The following is a 15896-nucleotide window of genomic DNA, read 5'->3' as shown; positions in this document are numbered from 1 at the left end:
ATTCTGGATTGCTTTCAGGTTCTAACATAAAAGCCTTCCTGAGGCAGGCACTAAGTTCTTCCTCTGCATTTTCGTCAGGCTTTGATTTTAACTCAGTATCCTCTTTTGGCAAAACGACCTCATTATCAGCTTTACTCACATCCACTGTTATTTCATATTTAGTGTAATCGTCGTGGACTTCAGTTACTCTTAGGTAATTACCTGCCCCTTCCCCATGGTGCCTTTCGGTAACAGCTTGTACTGTTGGCAGATCGTTAACAGAAGTTACTTCCTCGACAATGCTTAGGATTTCATCCTCCAATTCCTTTCTATCTTTAACCTTCGTCCTATCGGCAGTACGCGTACTTTGCGCGGCGCTGTTTACTCTCTCCTCTTTAAATTCGGGCCACGTCACCTTATCGGCGTCCCTACTGTTTCCTTTTTCACTAATTAACCTCCTTGCCTCATACTCCTTCTTAAAATCCTCCCACTCACATTGCTTGAGGCCCTTGCACACGCCAATCAGTTACTTCTGCTAATTCATTCTCGCCATTTACTTCATTGCTAACACTGCTAACTGTACCTCTCTGTGTATCCACTGTTCCAACTACTATTTCCTTTGCCACGGAATTACCACTCGTAATGTATTCACCAGCTCTTACGGCACTGTTTGTACCTAATTCTGCCGCCTTGCTAGTGGCTTCTCTCTGGACAGCTGATCTGCTAAGCTGGGCCGTTGCACTCTGACGCTCCGCTCGCCTGCCAACATGTATCGCTCTGCGCGGCGAAGATGACTCACCTGCCCACGCACCTGACGCTTGCTTCGCCACAACACGCTGCATTGTTCCACGCCTGTCCCTAAGCTGTCTCATAACTTCTTTGTCAGTCCGGTAACATTTCTTAAATCGGGGCCTGTATGTTCTGTCTGCTTCCGTTTGGCCCGCAACGTTCGCGGAAATCAGTTTCCCGCGCCGTTATTATTTTGCGCGGTGTACCCTCTACCGCGACCTGGATAACCCCCTCTTCCTCTTCCTCTTCCTCTGCCTCTACCTCTCTGTATCATGTTGACGCGAAACCCATCGCCGTCGTTTCTCTTGTCATTATTGCGATTATTTCTGTTACTAAAATTCTGATAATTGGCACGACTTTCGCGCCAATGATCTTCGTCTTTGACCCTTTCGAGAAACGCTTGGAAGCTACGATGATTGCTTCCCACATATCTCTTCGAATCTTCTGGAAGCTTTTTATATAGCTCCCATACGATTTCAGAATCGGATCTTCTCCCTCTTAAGTGTGTCAACTTTCGATACCAATATTCGCAGAAATCTTTCAAAGAATTCCTGCCCCTGTTATCATGAAGTTTGGCCATGATAAACTCGCACCACAAATGATCCTGTTTTTGTTCAGACCAATATTCTTCCGTAAATTTTTGTTTAAACATTTAGTGCCTATAGAATTTTGCCATGCTGTGTGGGCGTTGGAACAGCATACCCGAGGCTCAGTGAAACTACGTCTTCCAGGAGAGCCTCCTCGCTCCAGAAGGTGTTGCTCAGACTAATGCCAAACTCCAGCTACTACTGCTGAGCCCGTTGTGCCACGCAGTGCCCGCGTGCATTTCCCTGTGCTTGCCTGCCATCCACCTTTTACCGCTCCCTGACAGGCCGGGTATTCACCCGAGGTTTTGCATTCTACATATCCTAACACATTGCCTACATATGGACCAGACGCACAATTACAATTTTAAACATCTTACAACAATTTCAACATTTGTTACATTTCAGTTCTATTACAATACTGCTTGACATTTGACATAAACATTAATTTTCACATTGAAACTTGTTTACAGTTTTCTTAACACAATGGCATGAAAAAAAAAATGTAATCAGAACTTCAATTACACTAGTTTATCGAAAAATCAGATGGAAAAAAATACTTATGTGTACAGTAATACAGCGTCGTCGTTGTTACAAGGTGCTCAAGTCAGAAAGGATTAAGTATTCCATCTATTGTGGTGAATTCACTCAGGCTGTAAGAACTTTCACAGTTAACAACAAAAGCGTCCAATACTGCACGAACTGTATGAATTGCAGCCAACTTATCAGTTTTTGCTCTGTTGTTCCTCATTTCCATGTCATTACAGCATAGAAGAAACAGAAACCTTTTGTAACTCATTGCTGCCCTAAGCAGTAGTATTCCTGTTCCATCTGCCACCCGGAATTCCAGTACATTAGGATGATGGTCTTATCTTGTTCCATTAGAGAGAGAGAGAGAGAGAGAGAGAGAGAGAGAGAGAGAGAGAGAGAATCCCGAACATTAATTTTGTGTCTTGGTGTCACTTTATTATCTCTCTTGCGCAAGAGTTGACATATGCCTCACTGTGTATTTATATATGTATTTGTACAGTTTACAGTTTCATCAATTATTTCAAGGTCAGTTATTTTCAGAAAAGCATTAACTTTATCATTTATATCAAACACATTTTTCTTTGGACCTGGTAGAAATTGCACATTCTTTTTTTCTCTTGGTTATTGACACTTAAGCACAATTGCTTTTACACGAACTCCCACGCGTATGCTCGCTCTCTCTTAGAGATCACCACCATCCTCACCTTCAGGTTCAGGTTCAGATTCACTGCCATGGTCCTCTTATTCAATGTTTTCATCACTCAAATTCACTTCACTTTCCTCCAGGTCTGAAAATTCTAGATAGACTTCATTATCACTTTCTTAGAGTAGTTTGTGAATTTCTTCGTCTGATACATCCTTTAACTGAAATAAAACATGAGAAGAAATGAAGTGAATGAACAAAGTCTAGTTGCCAGTATAATCTGATTAACATTTAATGTGTATCTGTACAAAATCAAAAAACAATAAGTATAGTTAACTTTCATTATACTTACCCCTGCTGGAAGAAAGCTTGCAACTGTCACACCAGCAGTTGCGCATTGTACTTTTTACAACATTTGAAGCCTCATTGCTTACAATTCAGGAAACAAACTGAGAAAGCTAACCAAAGGAACTGAAGCTACATTAACATTGTTGAGAAAACATCAATAATGGAATACACGGCACAATAGCTCAAGGTTAAGGTATTGATTAGACATAAAAGCTGCTGTTGTACTTTCTGCAACAGCATGCATGCTTGAGGGTTGGTATATGAGGTGGAATAAATGTCTGATACTCTTTGGGTTTTAAAAAGCCTTAGTTGGGGAGAAAAGGAAGACAGAATAACCAGAAAAAATGAACAGGTCAAATAAAGTAAGAAAGAAGAAACACTTCTGGGATCGTGATAAATCTCAGCTTGTTGTATTGAACACTGCTTTCAAAAACACAAGTGATGACATTATACATGGTCCAGTCACATTAATGTGGCGACCACCCATGTTCAATATCAACTTGTAATAACCACTCGCATACAGAAGATAGCATCACTTACAGCAGAAGCTATATAAAGATTTTGGGAGGATGCAGAAAACAATGCTGTCATTGTCTTAATGTGAAAATGGAGCGATTTATATTCTGTCCAAAAGGGCATGAGCATTGGCTTTTGGGTCAAGGGTAAAGCACTTTCCAAACAACCAGGTTTGTAAACTGTTAACATTCCATTATGGTTAAAATATGCCATGCATGTCAATACTGTGCTATCTGAAACCAGCTCTGAGATAACAGTGGTCCACCATGGGCCATAGATGATGGGTGAATGACAGCTGCAGAGATGTGTGTGGGTGACTAGAAGTGCAACCATTGAACAGCCGGCTGCCCAGATGAACCAAGGCTTACCAACAGTATCTCCTCAATGACTGTTCAGCACGTGTTTAATGCACCCGTGCTCACTGCAGTTCATTGATGATAAAGGCTGGAATTTCCATGCCTATACCACAACTGGACATCCACTGAGTGGCGATAGGCTGTCTTTTCAGATGAATCGTGTTTTATGTTTTATGCAATGTGCTACATAGCTTGCAATGTATGAGAGTGGTGTGTAGATCACCAAGATGAGTTTACCGTATTCTCCTGGCCACATAACACCCCAGATTTAAATTCAATCAAAAATCTGTGAGACCATTTCGATCAGAGTGTATGCACCACAGATCTTCAGTCGAGAAACCTAGTGCAGCTGGCCGTGGCACCGGAGTCAACATGGCTCCACCTCCCTGTCAGTACCTTCCATGACCTCACTGACTCTTTTCCCACGTCATGCAGTGATGTGCAGAAGGTGATTATTCAGGCTTTTGACAAGTGGTCACATTAATGTGTCTCGATAGTGTGTTACGTGGACAGACGGATTGGGGGGGGGGGGGGGGGGTTAACAGCTATGACGGTTGCCAGTAGGATTACATCATGGTTGATGACAGATTTTGTAACCAAATTCTGGGCTGCAAGCAAATTAAAGATGTCATCTGCATCAGTCATGTGTCTGACTGACACTTAATGATATTAATTTGTTCATGTCATAAACAGCAAGATTTCCATAAAAGTGTCAAACATGGACAAAAAATATTAGGCTGCAGAGCTTGCTCAAGTGATAGAAATTAAAGAAACTTTAGAGCAGGAATGAAAGAGCAGTTAAAATACATATGGATGCTATGTTCCACAGGTGTGAAAATTCTTACAGTAGAAGATTTACTGTTGAATGAAATGGATGTGCTACTTAGCACAGTATTTAGGTTGCAGATAAAAATTGGAAATGAGGAAAGGTAATACAAGAAAACATTGTAATTGTAAAGTATGCAGAATAAGAAAGAATTCTGTTATATAGAAAGTATGCAGTGTAGTAGCTTACAAGACAGTAAGATTACTCAAACTCAGCCAAGTCCACATCTGGACCTTTAGTCAGTAAACCAGGCAACCTGGTTTCCGACACTCATTTCAGCAAATGCCAGACTATTCTCGAATCTCCACTGCATAAAAGCACAATACACAAGCATTTAAACTCATTACTGGACAGAAAGATGTTTACACAACTGATAGACAGATGAGCACACTACGAATATGGTGACAGAAAGGGCATCTGACCATAAACTTCAAAATAAATAATTGCCAAGACAAAACAATTGTCAAAATAAACCGAAACCCGCAACCATGCGACTGTAGTAAGAAGAAGAGAAGCAGAAGAAGCATGCTTAAATAAGATGGCTGAAGGCAGAAAGATACCGGAAGCACATTTGTACAGGCTATGACTTCTTTCTTGTAACAGTCTACTGTTAGTAAATATTCAGATGAAACTGAAGCAGAAATATCTGAAACTATTGTGTTTGGAGCACAGCATTTTGTGGACCATATAAAAAATGGGATAAATACGTACTGAAAGTGCTTTAAATGTGGTGCTACAGAAAAATTTTAAAAGCTAAATGTGCTGTAAAGCTCAAAATGAAAGTAGATGTATTCTGGTGGAAATCTATTCTCAGAAGGAGATAAAACTCAGTGGGTAAAGGCAAGTTTAGCATCAATGGCTGAGAGAGCCCAAAGGGCTGGTCAAACACCTAACTGTAAAGGTTTTCCCTGTCCTTTGTGCCTGAAGGCACCTTTCTGTCATGAAGTATGAGCTATGTAAGTAAGTGTAACTGTTAAGTGTAGGTGACTAATGGATGTGTTTGCAGTGTCTTGTTCATGTTGGAGATGAAGATGAAAGGAGAGGGTGAAACCCAATGCCAACACATAGCCTGCTCCTCATAAATAGCACCGAGGGGGCCGTGAATCATAATTTCCCCATCCAGATCACCGTCAACAGTGTCATGTGCACCCATTTCATGAGAAACTGCAGAAAGATTTGAAATTTAATCCAGAACATTGGCACAAATACTGGTGATCAGGAACTTAATGCCACCACCTCTCCTACCCTTGCTGGCCAAATAGGCAGTGAAAATTTAATCCGCCACCAGGATTCGAACTGGCTTACCTCATAATCGAGTGCCACTGCACAAACGCGTGTTAGCATTCTAAGCTGTGGAGGCAGGTTATGCAATGGGTATTCTACTAAGACATTCTGCCTCTTAACGTGGAACGGAAGAGTGTGTGTGTGTTTGAGGTTTACAGGCGCTAAACAGCGGGGTCATCAGCGCCCACGGAACGGAAGAGACAGGGCGATATAAGAATAGACAAGTGAAACAAGGATATTACTGAAGACAACAGTTATAATCAACAGTGGCAGCAGCAGCGTCACAAGCACTAATATCCATTACTGGACAAAGATATCCTGAAGATTTTTTTCATGGATTATGTTCCTCAGTGATACGACACTGATTGCAAAAGGCAACCAGAGAATGGGCTTAAGTTGCACCCTCCATTCTGTTTGACATTGTCGTATTGCTCTGTTGGGTTGGGTTGTTTGGGGGAAGAGACCAAACTGCGAGGTCATCGGTCACATCGGATTAGGGAAGGACAGGGAAGGAAGTCGGCCATGCCCTTTCAAACGAACCATCCCGGCATTTGTCTGGAGCGATTTAGGGAAATTACGGAAAACCTAAATCCGGATGGCCGGATGCGGGATTGAACCGTCGTCCTCCCAAATGAGACTCCAGTGTGCTAACCAACGGGCCACCTTGATCAGTATTGCTCTGTGTCCGACAGATTATCGTATTGCTCTGTGGATGACAGTTATGGCAGCAAATGTAACTGTTGTGATTCATTTTCATTACATGGTATGTTTCTGTGTGTCGATTTTTTTTTTTTTTTTTTTTTTTTTTTTTTTTTTTTTTTTCCCATAATATACAAAGTAATGTATGCAGCTAACAGTGAGCGACCCATGAATAGGTTGGCGTACGAAGGGGCCATCCTGGTACCCATGGCTGTTCCCTTTAATTGTTGGTACGCTTAGAGGAATCCTTCTTGGTTACCCAGGCCTGCCAACCCAAAGTTTAGTACAGATTTATTGATGAAATCTTCATGATCTGGACTAACAGTGAAGAAGAACTCCAGAATTTCCTCTCCAACCTCAACTCCTTTGGTTCCATCAGATTCACCTGGTCCTACTCCAAATCCCATGCCACTTTCCTTGATGTTGACCTCCACCTGTCCAATGGCCAGCTTCACATGTCCGTCCACATCAAACCCACCAACAAGCAACAGTACCTCCATTATGACAGCTGCCACCCATTCCACATCAAATGGTCCCTTCCCTACAGCCTAGGTCTACGTGCAAACGAATCTGCTCCAGTCCGGAATCCCTGAACCATTACACCAACAACCTGACAACAGCTTTCGCATCCCGCAACTACCCTCCTGACCTGGTACAGAAGCAAATAACCAGAGCCACTTCCTCATCCTCTCAAACCCAGAACCTCCCACAGAAGAACCACAAAAGTGCCCCACTGGTGACAGGATACTTTCCGGGACTGGATCAGACTCTGAATGTGGCTCTCCAGCAGGGGTACGACTTCCTCAAATCCTGCCCTGAAATGAGATCCATCCTTCATGAAATCCTCCCCACTCCACCAAGAGTGTCTTTCCGCCGTCCACCTAACCTTCGTAACCTCTTCATCCCTATGAAATCCCCAAACCACCTTCCCTACCCTCTGGCTCCTACCCTTGTAACTGCCCCCGGTGTAAAACCTGTCCCATGCACCCTCCCACCACCACCTACTCCAGTCCTGTAACCGGGAAGGTGTACACGATCAAAGGCAGAGCCACATGTGAAAGCACCCACGTGATCTACCAACTGACCTGCCTACACTGTGACGCATTCTATGTGGGAATGATCAGCAATAAACTGTCCATTCGCATGAATGGACACAGGCAGACAGTGTTTGTTGGTAATGAGGATCACCCTGTGGCTAAACATGCCTTGGTGCACGGCCAGCACATCTTGGCACAGTGTTACGCCGTCCGGGTTATCTGGATACTTCCCACTAACACCAACCTATCCGAACTCCGGAGATGGGAACTTGCTCTTCAATATATCCTCTCTTCCCGTTATCCACCAGGCCTCAATCTCCGCTAATTTCAAGTTGCCGCCACTCATACCTCACCTGTCATTCAACAACATCTTTGCCTCTGCACTTCCGCCTCGACTGACATCTCTGCCCAAACTCTTTGCCTCTGTATATGTCTGCTTGTGTCTGTATATGTGTGGATGGATATGTGTGTGTGTGCGAGTGTATACCTGTCCTTTTTTCCCCCTAAGGTAAGTTCTTTCCGCTCCCGGGATTGGAATGACTCCTTACCCTCTCCCTTAAAACCCAAATCCTTTCGTCTTTCCCTCTCCTTCCCTCTTTCCTGACGAGGCAACCGTTGGTTGCGAAAGCTAGAATTTTGTGTGTATGTTTGTGTTTGTTTGTGTGTCTATCGACGTGCCAGCGCTTTTGTTTGGTAAGTCACATCATCTTTGTTTTTAGATATATTTTTTCCCACGTGGAATGTTTCCTTCTATTATATTCAAAAGTATTCTGTTTGAGACCTATTATGCTGTTTATTAATTTTTTTAGCAACAATAAAACCTGCACTTATGAATTTCCTCCTTGCTTCTGTTTCATTGGTATCAAATATATGTCCTGATTTTTATTATATGCTCCCCCTCTTTCTCCCCCTCTCCCTCCTCTGATAACCTTGTAATCAAAATCAGGAAAATTGTGACATGATAATGTGATCAGATATTTATAGCATGTTTGTATGGAGGCATTTGTACGATTTATACACTCCTGGAAATTGAAATAAGAACACCGTGAATTCATTGTCCCAGGAAGGGGAAACTTTATTGACACATTCCTGGGGTCAGATACATCACATGATCACACTGACAGAACCACAGGCACATAGACACAGGCAACAGAGCATGCACAATGTCGGCACTAGTACAGTGTATATCCACCTTTCGCAGCAATGCAGGCTGCTAGTCTCCCATGGAGACGATCGTAGAGATGCTGGATGTAGTCTTGTGGAACGGCTTACCATGCCATTTCCACCTGGCGCCTCAGTTGGACCAGCGTTCGTGCTGGACGTGCAGACCGCGTGAGACGACGCTTCATCCAGTCCCAAACATGCTCAATGGGGGACAGATCCGGAGATCTTGCTGGCCAGGGTAGTTGACTTACACCTTCTAGAGCACGTTGGGTGGCACGGGATACATGCGGACGTGCATTGTCCTGTTGGAACAGCAAGTTCCCTTGCCGGTCTAGGAATGGTAGAACGATGGGTTCGATGACGGTTTGGATGTACCGTGCACTATTCAGTGTCCCCTCGACGATCACCAGTGGTGTACGGCCAGTGTAGGAGATCGCTCCCCACACCATGATGCCGGGTGTTGGCCCTGTGTGCCTCGGTCGTATGCAGTCCTGATTGTGGCGCTCACCTGCACGGCGCCAAACACGCATACGACCATCATTGGCACCAAGGCAGAAGCGACTCTCATCGCTGAAGGCGACACGTCTCCATTCGTCCCTCCATTCACACCTGTCGCGACACCACTGGATGCGGGCTGCACGATGTTGGGGCGTGAGCGGAAGACGGCCTAACGGTGTGCGGGACCGTAGCCCAGCTTCATGGAGACGGTTGCGAATGGTCCTCGCCGATACCCCAGGAGCAACAGTGTCCCTAATTTGCTGGGAAGTGGCGGTGCGGTCCCCTACGGCACTGCGTAGGATCCTACGGTCTTGGCGTGCATCCGTGCGTCGCTGCGGTCCGGTCCCAGGTCGACTGGCACGTGCACCTTCCGCCGACCACTGGCGACAACATCGATGTACTGTGGAGACCTCACGCCCCACGTGTTGAGCAATTCGGCGGTACGTCCACCCGGCCTCCCGCATGCCCACTATACGCCCTCGCTCAAAGTCCGTCAACTGCACATACGGTTCACGTCCACGCTGTCGCGGCATGCTACCAGTGTTAAAGACTGCGATGGAGCTCCGTATGCCACGGCAAACTGGCTGACACTGACGGCGGCAGTGCACAAATGCTGTGCAGCTAGCGCCATTCGCCGGCCAACACCGCGGTTCCTGGTGTGTCCGCTGTGCCGTGCGTGTGATCATTGCTTGTACAGCCCTCTCGCAGTGTCCGGAGCAAGTATGGTGGGTCTGACACACCGGTGTCAATGTGTTCTTTTTTCCATTTCCAGGAGTGTATTAATGCTTGCCATGGTGATGTGTGCCCGACTGTGCATGTGCTGATCAGTGCAAGCTGTGTCCAACCACTGCTGACTGCATTATGCCCTAATGCTTTTAATTGAAAGGTTGTCTTAAGTTTGAATGACATTTATTGTGTATTATAATCATGTATGACACTGGGTGTATCAGGCAATATGCAGCTTAAGAATCCACACCCTTGTGAATGAGTTCTGGCCTGTGACATTTGCTGGCTATGTAATATGCCTCTGGTGCATCATTCATGCGTGGTCAATGTTTTGTTCAGTGCTTGCGAGGAAAGTTAAATGATATGCCATTATTGTAACAGTAATCATGACTGTGTTATGAACAGGTTTGACAGTGCTTTCTGGAACATGCCGCCTCATCTTTTCTGACATTTTATTTTTTGAAATCATACGTGGTCTATAAACAGTATCCATAGGACCATTTTTATGTTACATTTTTTATTTTATTATCACAGTATTAACTAGAATTATTACTAGAATTTATCTATATATTTAAAGTTGTGTGTTTCATTCATGTTTGTTTGTTTTGTATAAATAGCAAATAATTGACGACGACCATGATGTTGAAATTTTCTAAAAGTTACGGCGTCAGCAGGAACATGCCTGCAGTGAATTAATAATGTCAGTATGATATTTTCCTTCCATTGTATGAAATGGAAGTGATAGGGAAATTGTGTTCTGAAATTCTTTGTGTGTCTAGGTTACTGTGTTTGTGTACTTGGTTTATTTGTAGGACGCTCACATACTGCAAGTCAGTTACTGATATGAGTTATATACCGTATTTACTCGAATCTAAGCCGCACTCGAATCTAAGCCGCACCTGAAAAATGAGACTCGAAATCAAGCGAAAAAAAATTTCCCGAATCTATGCTGCACCTGAAGTTTGAGACTCGAAATTCAAGAGGAGAGAAAAGTTTTAGGCCACACCTCCAAATCGAAACAAAGTTCGTCCATTGTAATATGAGACACAATTTAGGTCGAATAAATGACGATACAGCTACAGTAGTTTGCTTCGAGTCGTAAGCTTAGCAGTTAAGCTGTACCAGGTAGCCATTGCTATGCGTCAGTCGCTCCGTCCGTATTTATACGGGTACCCTTCCTTTTTCACGTGCTTCGTCTGGTTTGAATTGATTGCTTATTTTTCTCTGATCTGATAAGTGCCGTTCTCTTTGTTATAGGTGTTTACGTCACTCTAAGCTGAAAATGCATTACTGTACAGTCATGCATTGTTTGTCGCATTCTGATAATGAGTTCACGCCTCACGGCCTGTCGCCACTCGCGGCATGGCTTGCTTTTGTGCGCGCTACCGCCGCTTACAATTTTAAAAAGAGAGGAATCGTCTCATTATCGAAACAATGGCAAGAGACTGCTATTTGTTGTTACTACACTGCTGCTTTCTTTGATAATGATCAAGAAGAACCAAATAATAGGCTGCATATGACAGAAGATGTTCTGAACGAGAGTTTAGCGAAAATTTTTCTCCGTTTGAAAATCTTTGCAGACGCCTCTTTAGTACATTATATTCTGCACAGAAATTAGTCATCTTAGATTTAAAAATCTAGTCAATTGCCGTGCTTCAATTCTGACTGTATCACTATTAGGCATAAGAATAATACGAATATAAACATGACATGATATGTATATTCTTCCGCGTTTGTTGTTGTCTCACTCTAGTTTCATAGTTTATTAGGCAGACAGGATTTAAATGAGATAGCAGCAAATACGAAAGGATGCATGGTAAAATGTTTATATTCGTATTATTCTTATGGTGAAGAGAATACTGCGTGTGATTCACAATTCATAGAAGTTCCTATTAGCAACCATCTCTTCTCACAGGTAGGAAAAAATTCAGAACATAGAGTTGGCCATATTGACAAACATCCCAGTCTTGCCAGTCGGATTTTCGTAGTACATTGAAATGCTGCTACATTCGAAGATGAACAATACGGAAATTGTATTTGCTTCATTGGATAATGTATGAAAATGAATTGGTTGAAACTCGGGGCGGAGAAAAAGCTCGTCTTCCACCTTTTTTTAAATTTTTTTTACTTACGCAGAGGTTTTGGCGCCAGTATTTATCTTTGTGCCTGGAAAGCATGCCTGTGCAGCGCTACACATATTCGAAGGCAGAAGTTAGTTGTGGCGGCACCTACCAACATTTTTCAGAACTTCCGCGTACTTTGCACTCGATTCTAAGCCGCAGGCGGTTTTTTGGATTACAAAAACCGGAAAAAAAGTGCGGCTTAGATTCGAGTAAATACGGTAGACTGCATACTGATTCCTCGATCCTGCAGTCATCGAAATACTTTGTAATGTGATGCCAAATGTGTCTATTGTATGCAAATACACACAACAGGGCTACAAAGAGTCAGTGCTTATATTACTGTTAAATGAAATTTTATTTTCTACAACTTAGGTTTTCTAGTTTGAATCAAACTTAAGTTGGAGATCTCTGTACCATTACATGAGAAACTATGCATAACACAGTGCATAATTTCTTTTTATTGTTAGAAATAAACTTGAGTTGCTTTTCCTTTACATCTTTTACTTTACATTTTCACTTGTTAATTCAACAATTACAATTTTGTAAGATCTTTGCGGAGTTTTTATGTAGGGAAATCTTTATTTTACTTAGGTTGTAATTGTTGTGATCTTTGCAATGAAATTGTGTAATAGCATATGATGTGCTTTTGTATTATTTTTGAATTTGAAATATTTCACAAACAATCTCTTTTAAAAACTAGGGGAACAGAAAAATTTCGCGTTATATTTAGGGTTTTGGCTACTTCTGACAGCTTTTTGTTATGTTCTCACACATTATATTTGCATTTCATTTACAGTTTTCAAACCCTGACTTTACTATGCCACTTTCCGAAGTGGTGGATACTGTGATTCAGAATTGCCCTATTGATGTACGAAGGCCTCTCTACAATAACATTGTGCTTTCTGGAGGTTCCACTATGTTTCGAGACTTTGGAAGACGTTTACAAAGAGATATTAAACGAACAGTTGACGCCAGATTAAAATTAAGTGAAGTACTCAGTGGTGGGAGAATAAAGGTAAGGATGTATGGTACTAAATTGCTGTAAATAGTGACATAAGAGTCTTTATAACATAATTTTATTATACACATTGTACCTTTATAAAGCATTAGGCTACTTATTTAGTTAGCACTTAGATACACTGTTCTGCATACAGTATTTGCTCAGTAGCCGGATTTGACCACAGGTAGTATTTTGACTATGCCCACATTTTCTGTGCCGCCTCTTTTTCTCCTTTAATGTGTTCAACTGTGAGGTTGGTTTGTAGCAGTGCACATGCCTTCCTTTTAATTTCTGCATCCGTAGCACATCCCTCATCACCTAAAAGATGCTGCATGCATGGTTTTACTTAACTATTCCTTTTGCTAAGTAGCTCTTCTGATCATGTTATTGTGTCTTAAAATTTGTCCTAAGAATTTGTCGTATCTTGTTTGAATGTGCCACCGGAGATATCTGGTTACCTATACTCTTCACAGGACATCTTCATTGATAATTCTTCTCTCTCCAGCTGATCTTCCTTATGTAGCACAAAATATTTAGGGCACAGGTGGTTTCATTCTAACCCACAGAAGGAATTCGTGAGAGAGAGAGAGGTGCTCAGATTATATTCCACCTGTACAAACTGTACGAACAGGCTTTGTAAGGCCCAACGGTATCAACTGACTGACCAAAGTGTCATCCTCAACCAATAAGCATTGCTGGATGGAGATATGTAAGGGCATGTGGTCAGCACACCTCCCTCCACCAGCTGTTGTCAGTTTTTGTGACTAGAGCCACTACTTCTCAATCGAGTGGCTCCTCAGTTGCCTCAGTACTGAGTGCACCCTGCTTGCCAACAGTGGTTGGCAGGTCCAGACAGTCATGCATCCAAGTGCTAGCCAAGTCCGACAGTGTCTAACTTTGGTGATATGACGGGTACCAGTGTTGCCATTGCAGCAATGGCTTCGCATGTCACGATACATTTTCAGATATTCAACATCCTGTTATAATTTTTACAGTTTGGCTTTTGTATAATATAGCCTTTCTATGTTAAGTTCTAGCAATTTAGATTTTCAAATGTTTTAAAGCAAACAGAGAAATGATGGCATAATTTGTTTAATGTTATAGAAACAGCTCATGTCTATGCAATCAGCAATCAAAAGTATTTTTGAACATATATTAAAAAATTACTTGCTGCTAGTAGTGTTTGTGGATATTAATACACTAAATTTCAAACACTCAGATGGCCAAAAATCTTAAAAGTTATTCCATTGCATGTTGACTGAGATTGCCTGTCTCATTGCCTTATTTTGTTTTCTATTTGTTCTCGTATTAATGTTAGTAAATAATTCTTGTCTTTTGTGGACATATTAAAACACTGCAACTTTTAGAATTAAAAGTCATTTACAATTAATTAGCTGCTACCAGATTCTTTTATAACAGTATATTTTTCCATGATGACATGTCAAGATGCTTGGCACCTTATCTTCAGATGTTTACATTTATTTATGGGTCATGAATGTAGGTGTGTGTGTGTGTGTGTGTGTGTGTGTGTGTGTGTGTGTGTTACTAGTGGCATTGCAGAATTTTGCAGTGGAAGGTTGTAATAGAGCTAATGTAAACCATTGTAAGTAAAGGAACAATGTTCACAACAAAATAAATGTAAACATCTGAAGATGGGGTGGACATGAAATTAATGTACACTCAGTAATGCGACTTTTAATGGATAATTTGTTGGTGTGTCGTGTGTCACGGTGCCATTTACCCTGTAAACATTAAAATCATGAGCACTATAGTTTTGACTGTGTGTTAGAAGCACTGACGTTGCATCGTGTAATGAAACGCTGCGCGAGCTTAACACTAGAATGGCGAAAGTGGTCAAAATGATGCCTTTCAAACTTTTTCCTTCATTTCCAATTTATTTACTTTGTTAATGAAATCATATGATTTTCCTAATTTTTTTCTCCTCTCTACGTTGATGTATAGGATTTACAATTTTTTTTATATTTTATCTGATGTACCTGTAATGGCAGGGGGTGTCAGTTTATCCCACTGTAATTTATTTTATGAAGATATTTAAATTATCTGACAGTGAAGTGACAACAGTCACCAGTCATGCAGCGCAGTTGCTGCTCATTGTTGCAACTTGGCATTTGTAAATTTCAGTCTACTACATTTTTATCCTGTGTAATTCAGGTAATAGTCATTGTCCGCAAAAAAATGGTTTCGCTCGTGTATCATCAGCGTGCACTTTGAAGAAGTGTCACATCTCTTAGAGAATTTCGATGTTGAATCAGAAATTGACTTCACTGATGAAGATAATGATTATGTACTTGAGGCAACAGAAGATGAAGACATTGTGAACAGGAAGCAATTAGTGGAAAAGGATTCATATGCTGATCCGTGTCAATCATCACCACCTGCGTCACAGCAGGCACAGTTGGTAGTGTCTACAAAGATTGTTTCTAGGGATGGAACCATGTGAGAGATGCCAATTTTTCATCTGGAAAAATGTTAGCTGTGAACGTTCTGAAGGAAACAACGACTCTGTTACCAGTGCCTTCCATCTTATTTTTGACGAAGCAGTGGTACAGCACAGAAATACACAGAATCAAACGCTCGAAAAGTATTAAAAAGCAATGACTGGATTGTGTCACTCGAGAAACCGTAATGTATGCTCGGGGTGTCATTTGTACAAAAGATATGTCTGTGGATGATCTCTGGTTGTGCTGCTGTTGTGGGCCTACTTTTATCAAGGACATAATACTGAGGCACAGGTTTCAAGAGTTTCTTAGATATCTCCATTTTTGGTCATTG

At 42.0% G+C, this 15896-nt stretch overlaps 1 protein-coding gene across 1 annotated transcript in view; it reads left to right on the top strand.

Moving 5' to 3' along the window:
• The window catches only part of LOC126187441 (actin-related protein 3), a 102772-nt gene that overhangs the window by 64024 nt on the left and 22852 nt on the right, over nt 1-15896 (top strand). Inside the window, exon 6 of the mRNA XM_049928521.1 lies at nt 12900-13118. Coding sequence (XP_049784478.1) covers nt 12900-13118 — 219 coding nt within the window. The remainder of the gene's footprint in view (nt 1-12899; nt 13119-15896) is intronic.

Source organism: Schistocerca cancellata, chromosome 5, assembly GCF_023864275.1.
Source record: "Schistocerca cancellata isolate TAMUIC-IGC-003103 chromosome 5, iqSchCanc2.1, whole genome shotgun sequence".
Lineage (NCBI taxonomy): Eukaryota > Metazoa > Arthropoda > Insecta > Orthoptera > Acrididae > Schistocerca > Schistocerca cancellata.
This window is presented reverse-complemented; position numbering and strand designations above follow the sequence as displayed.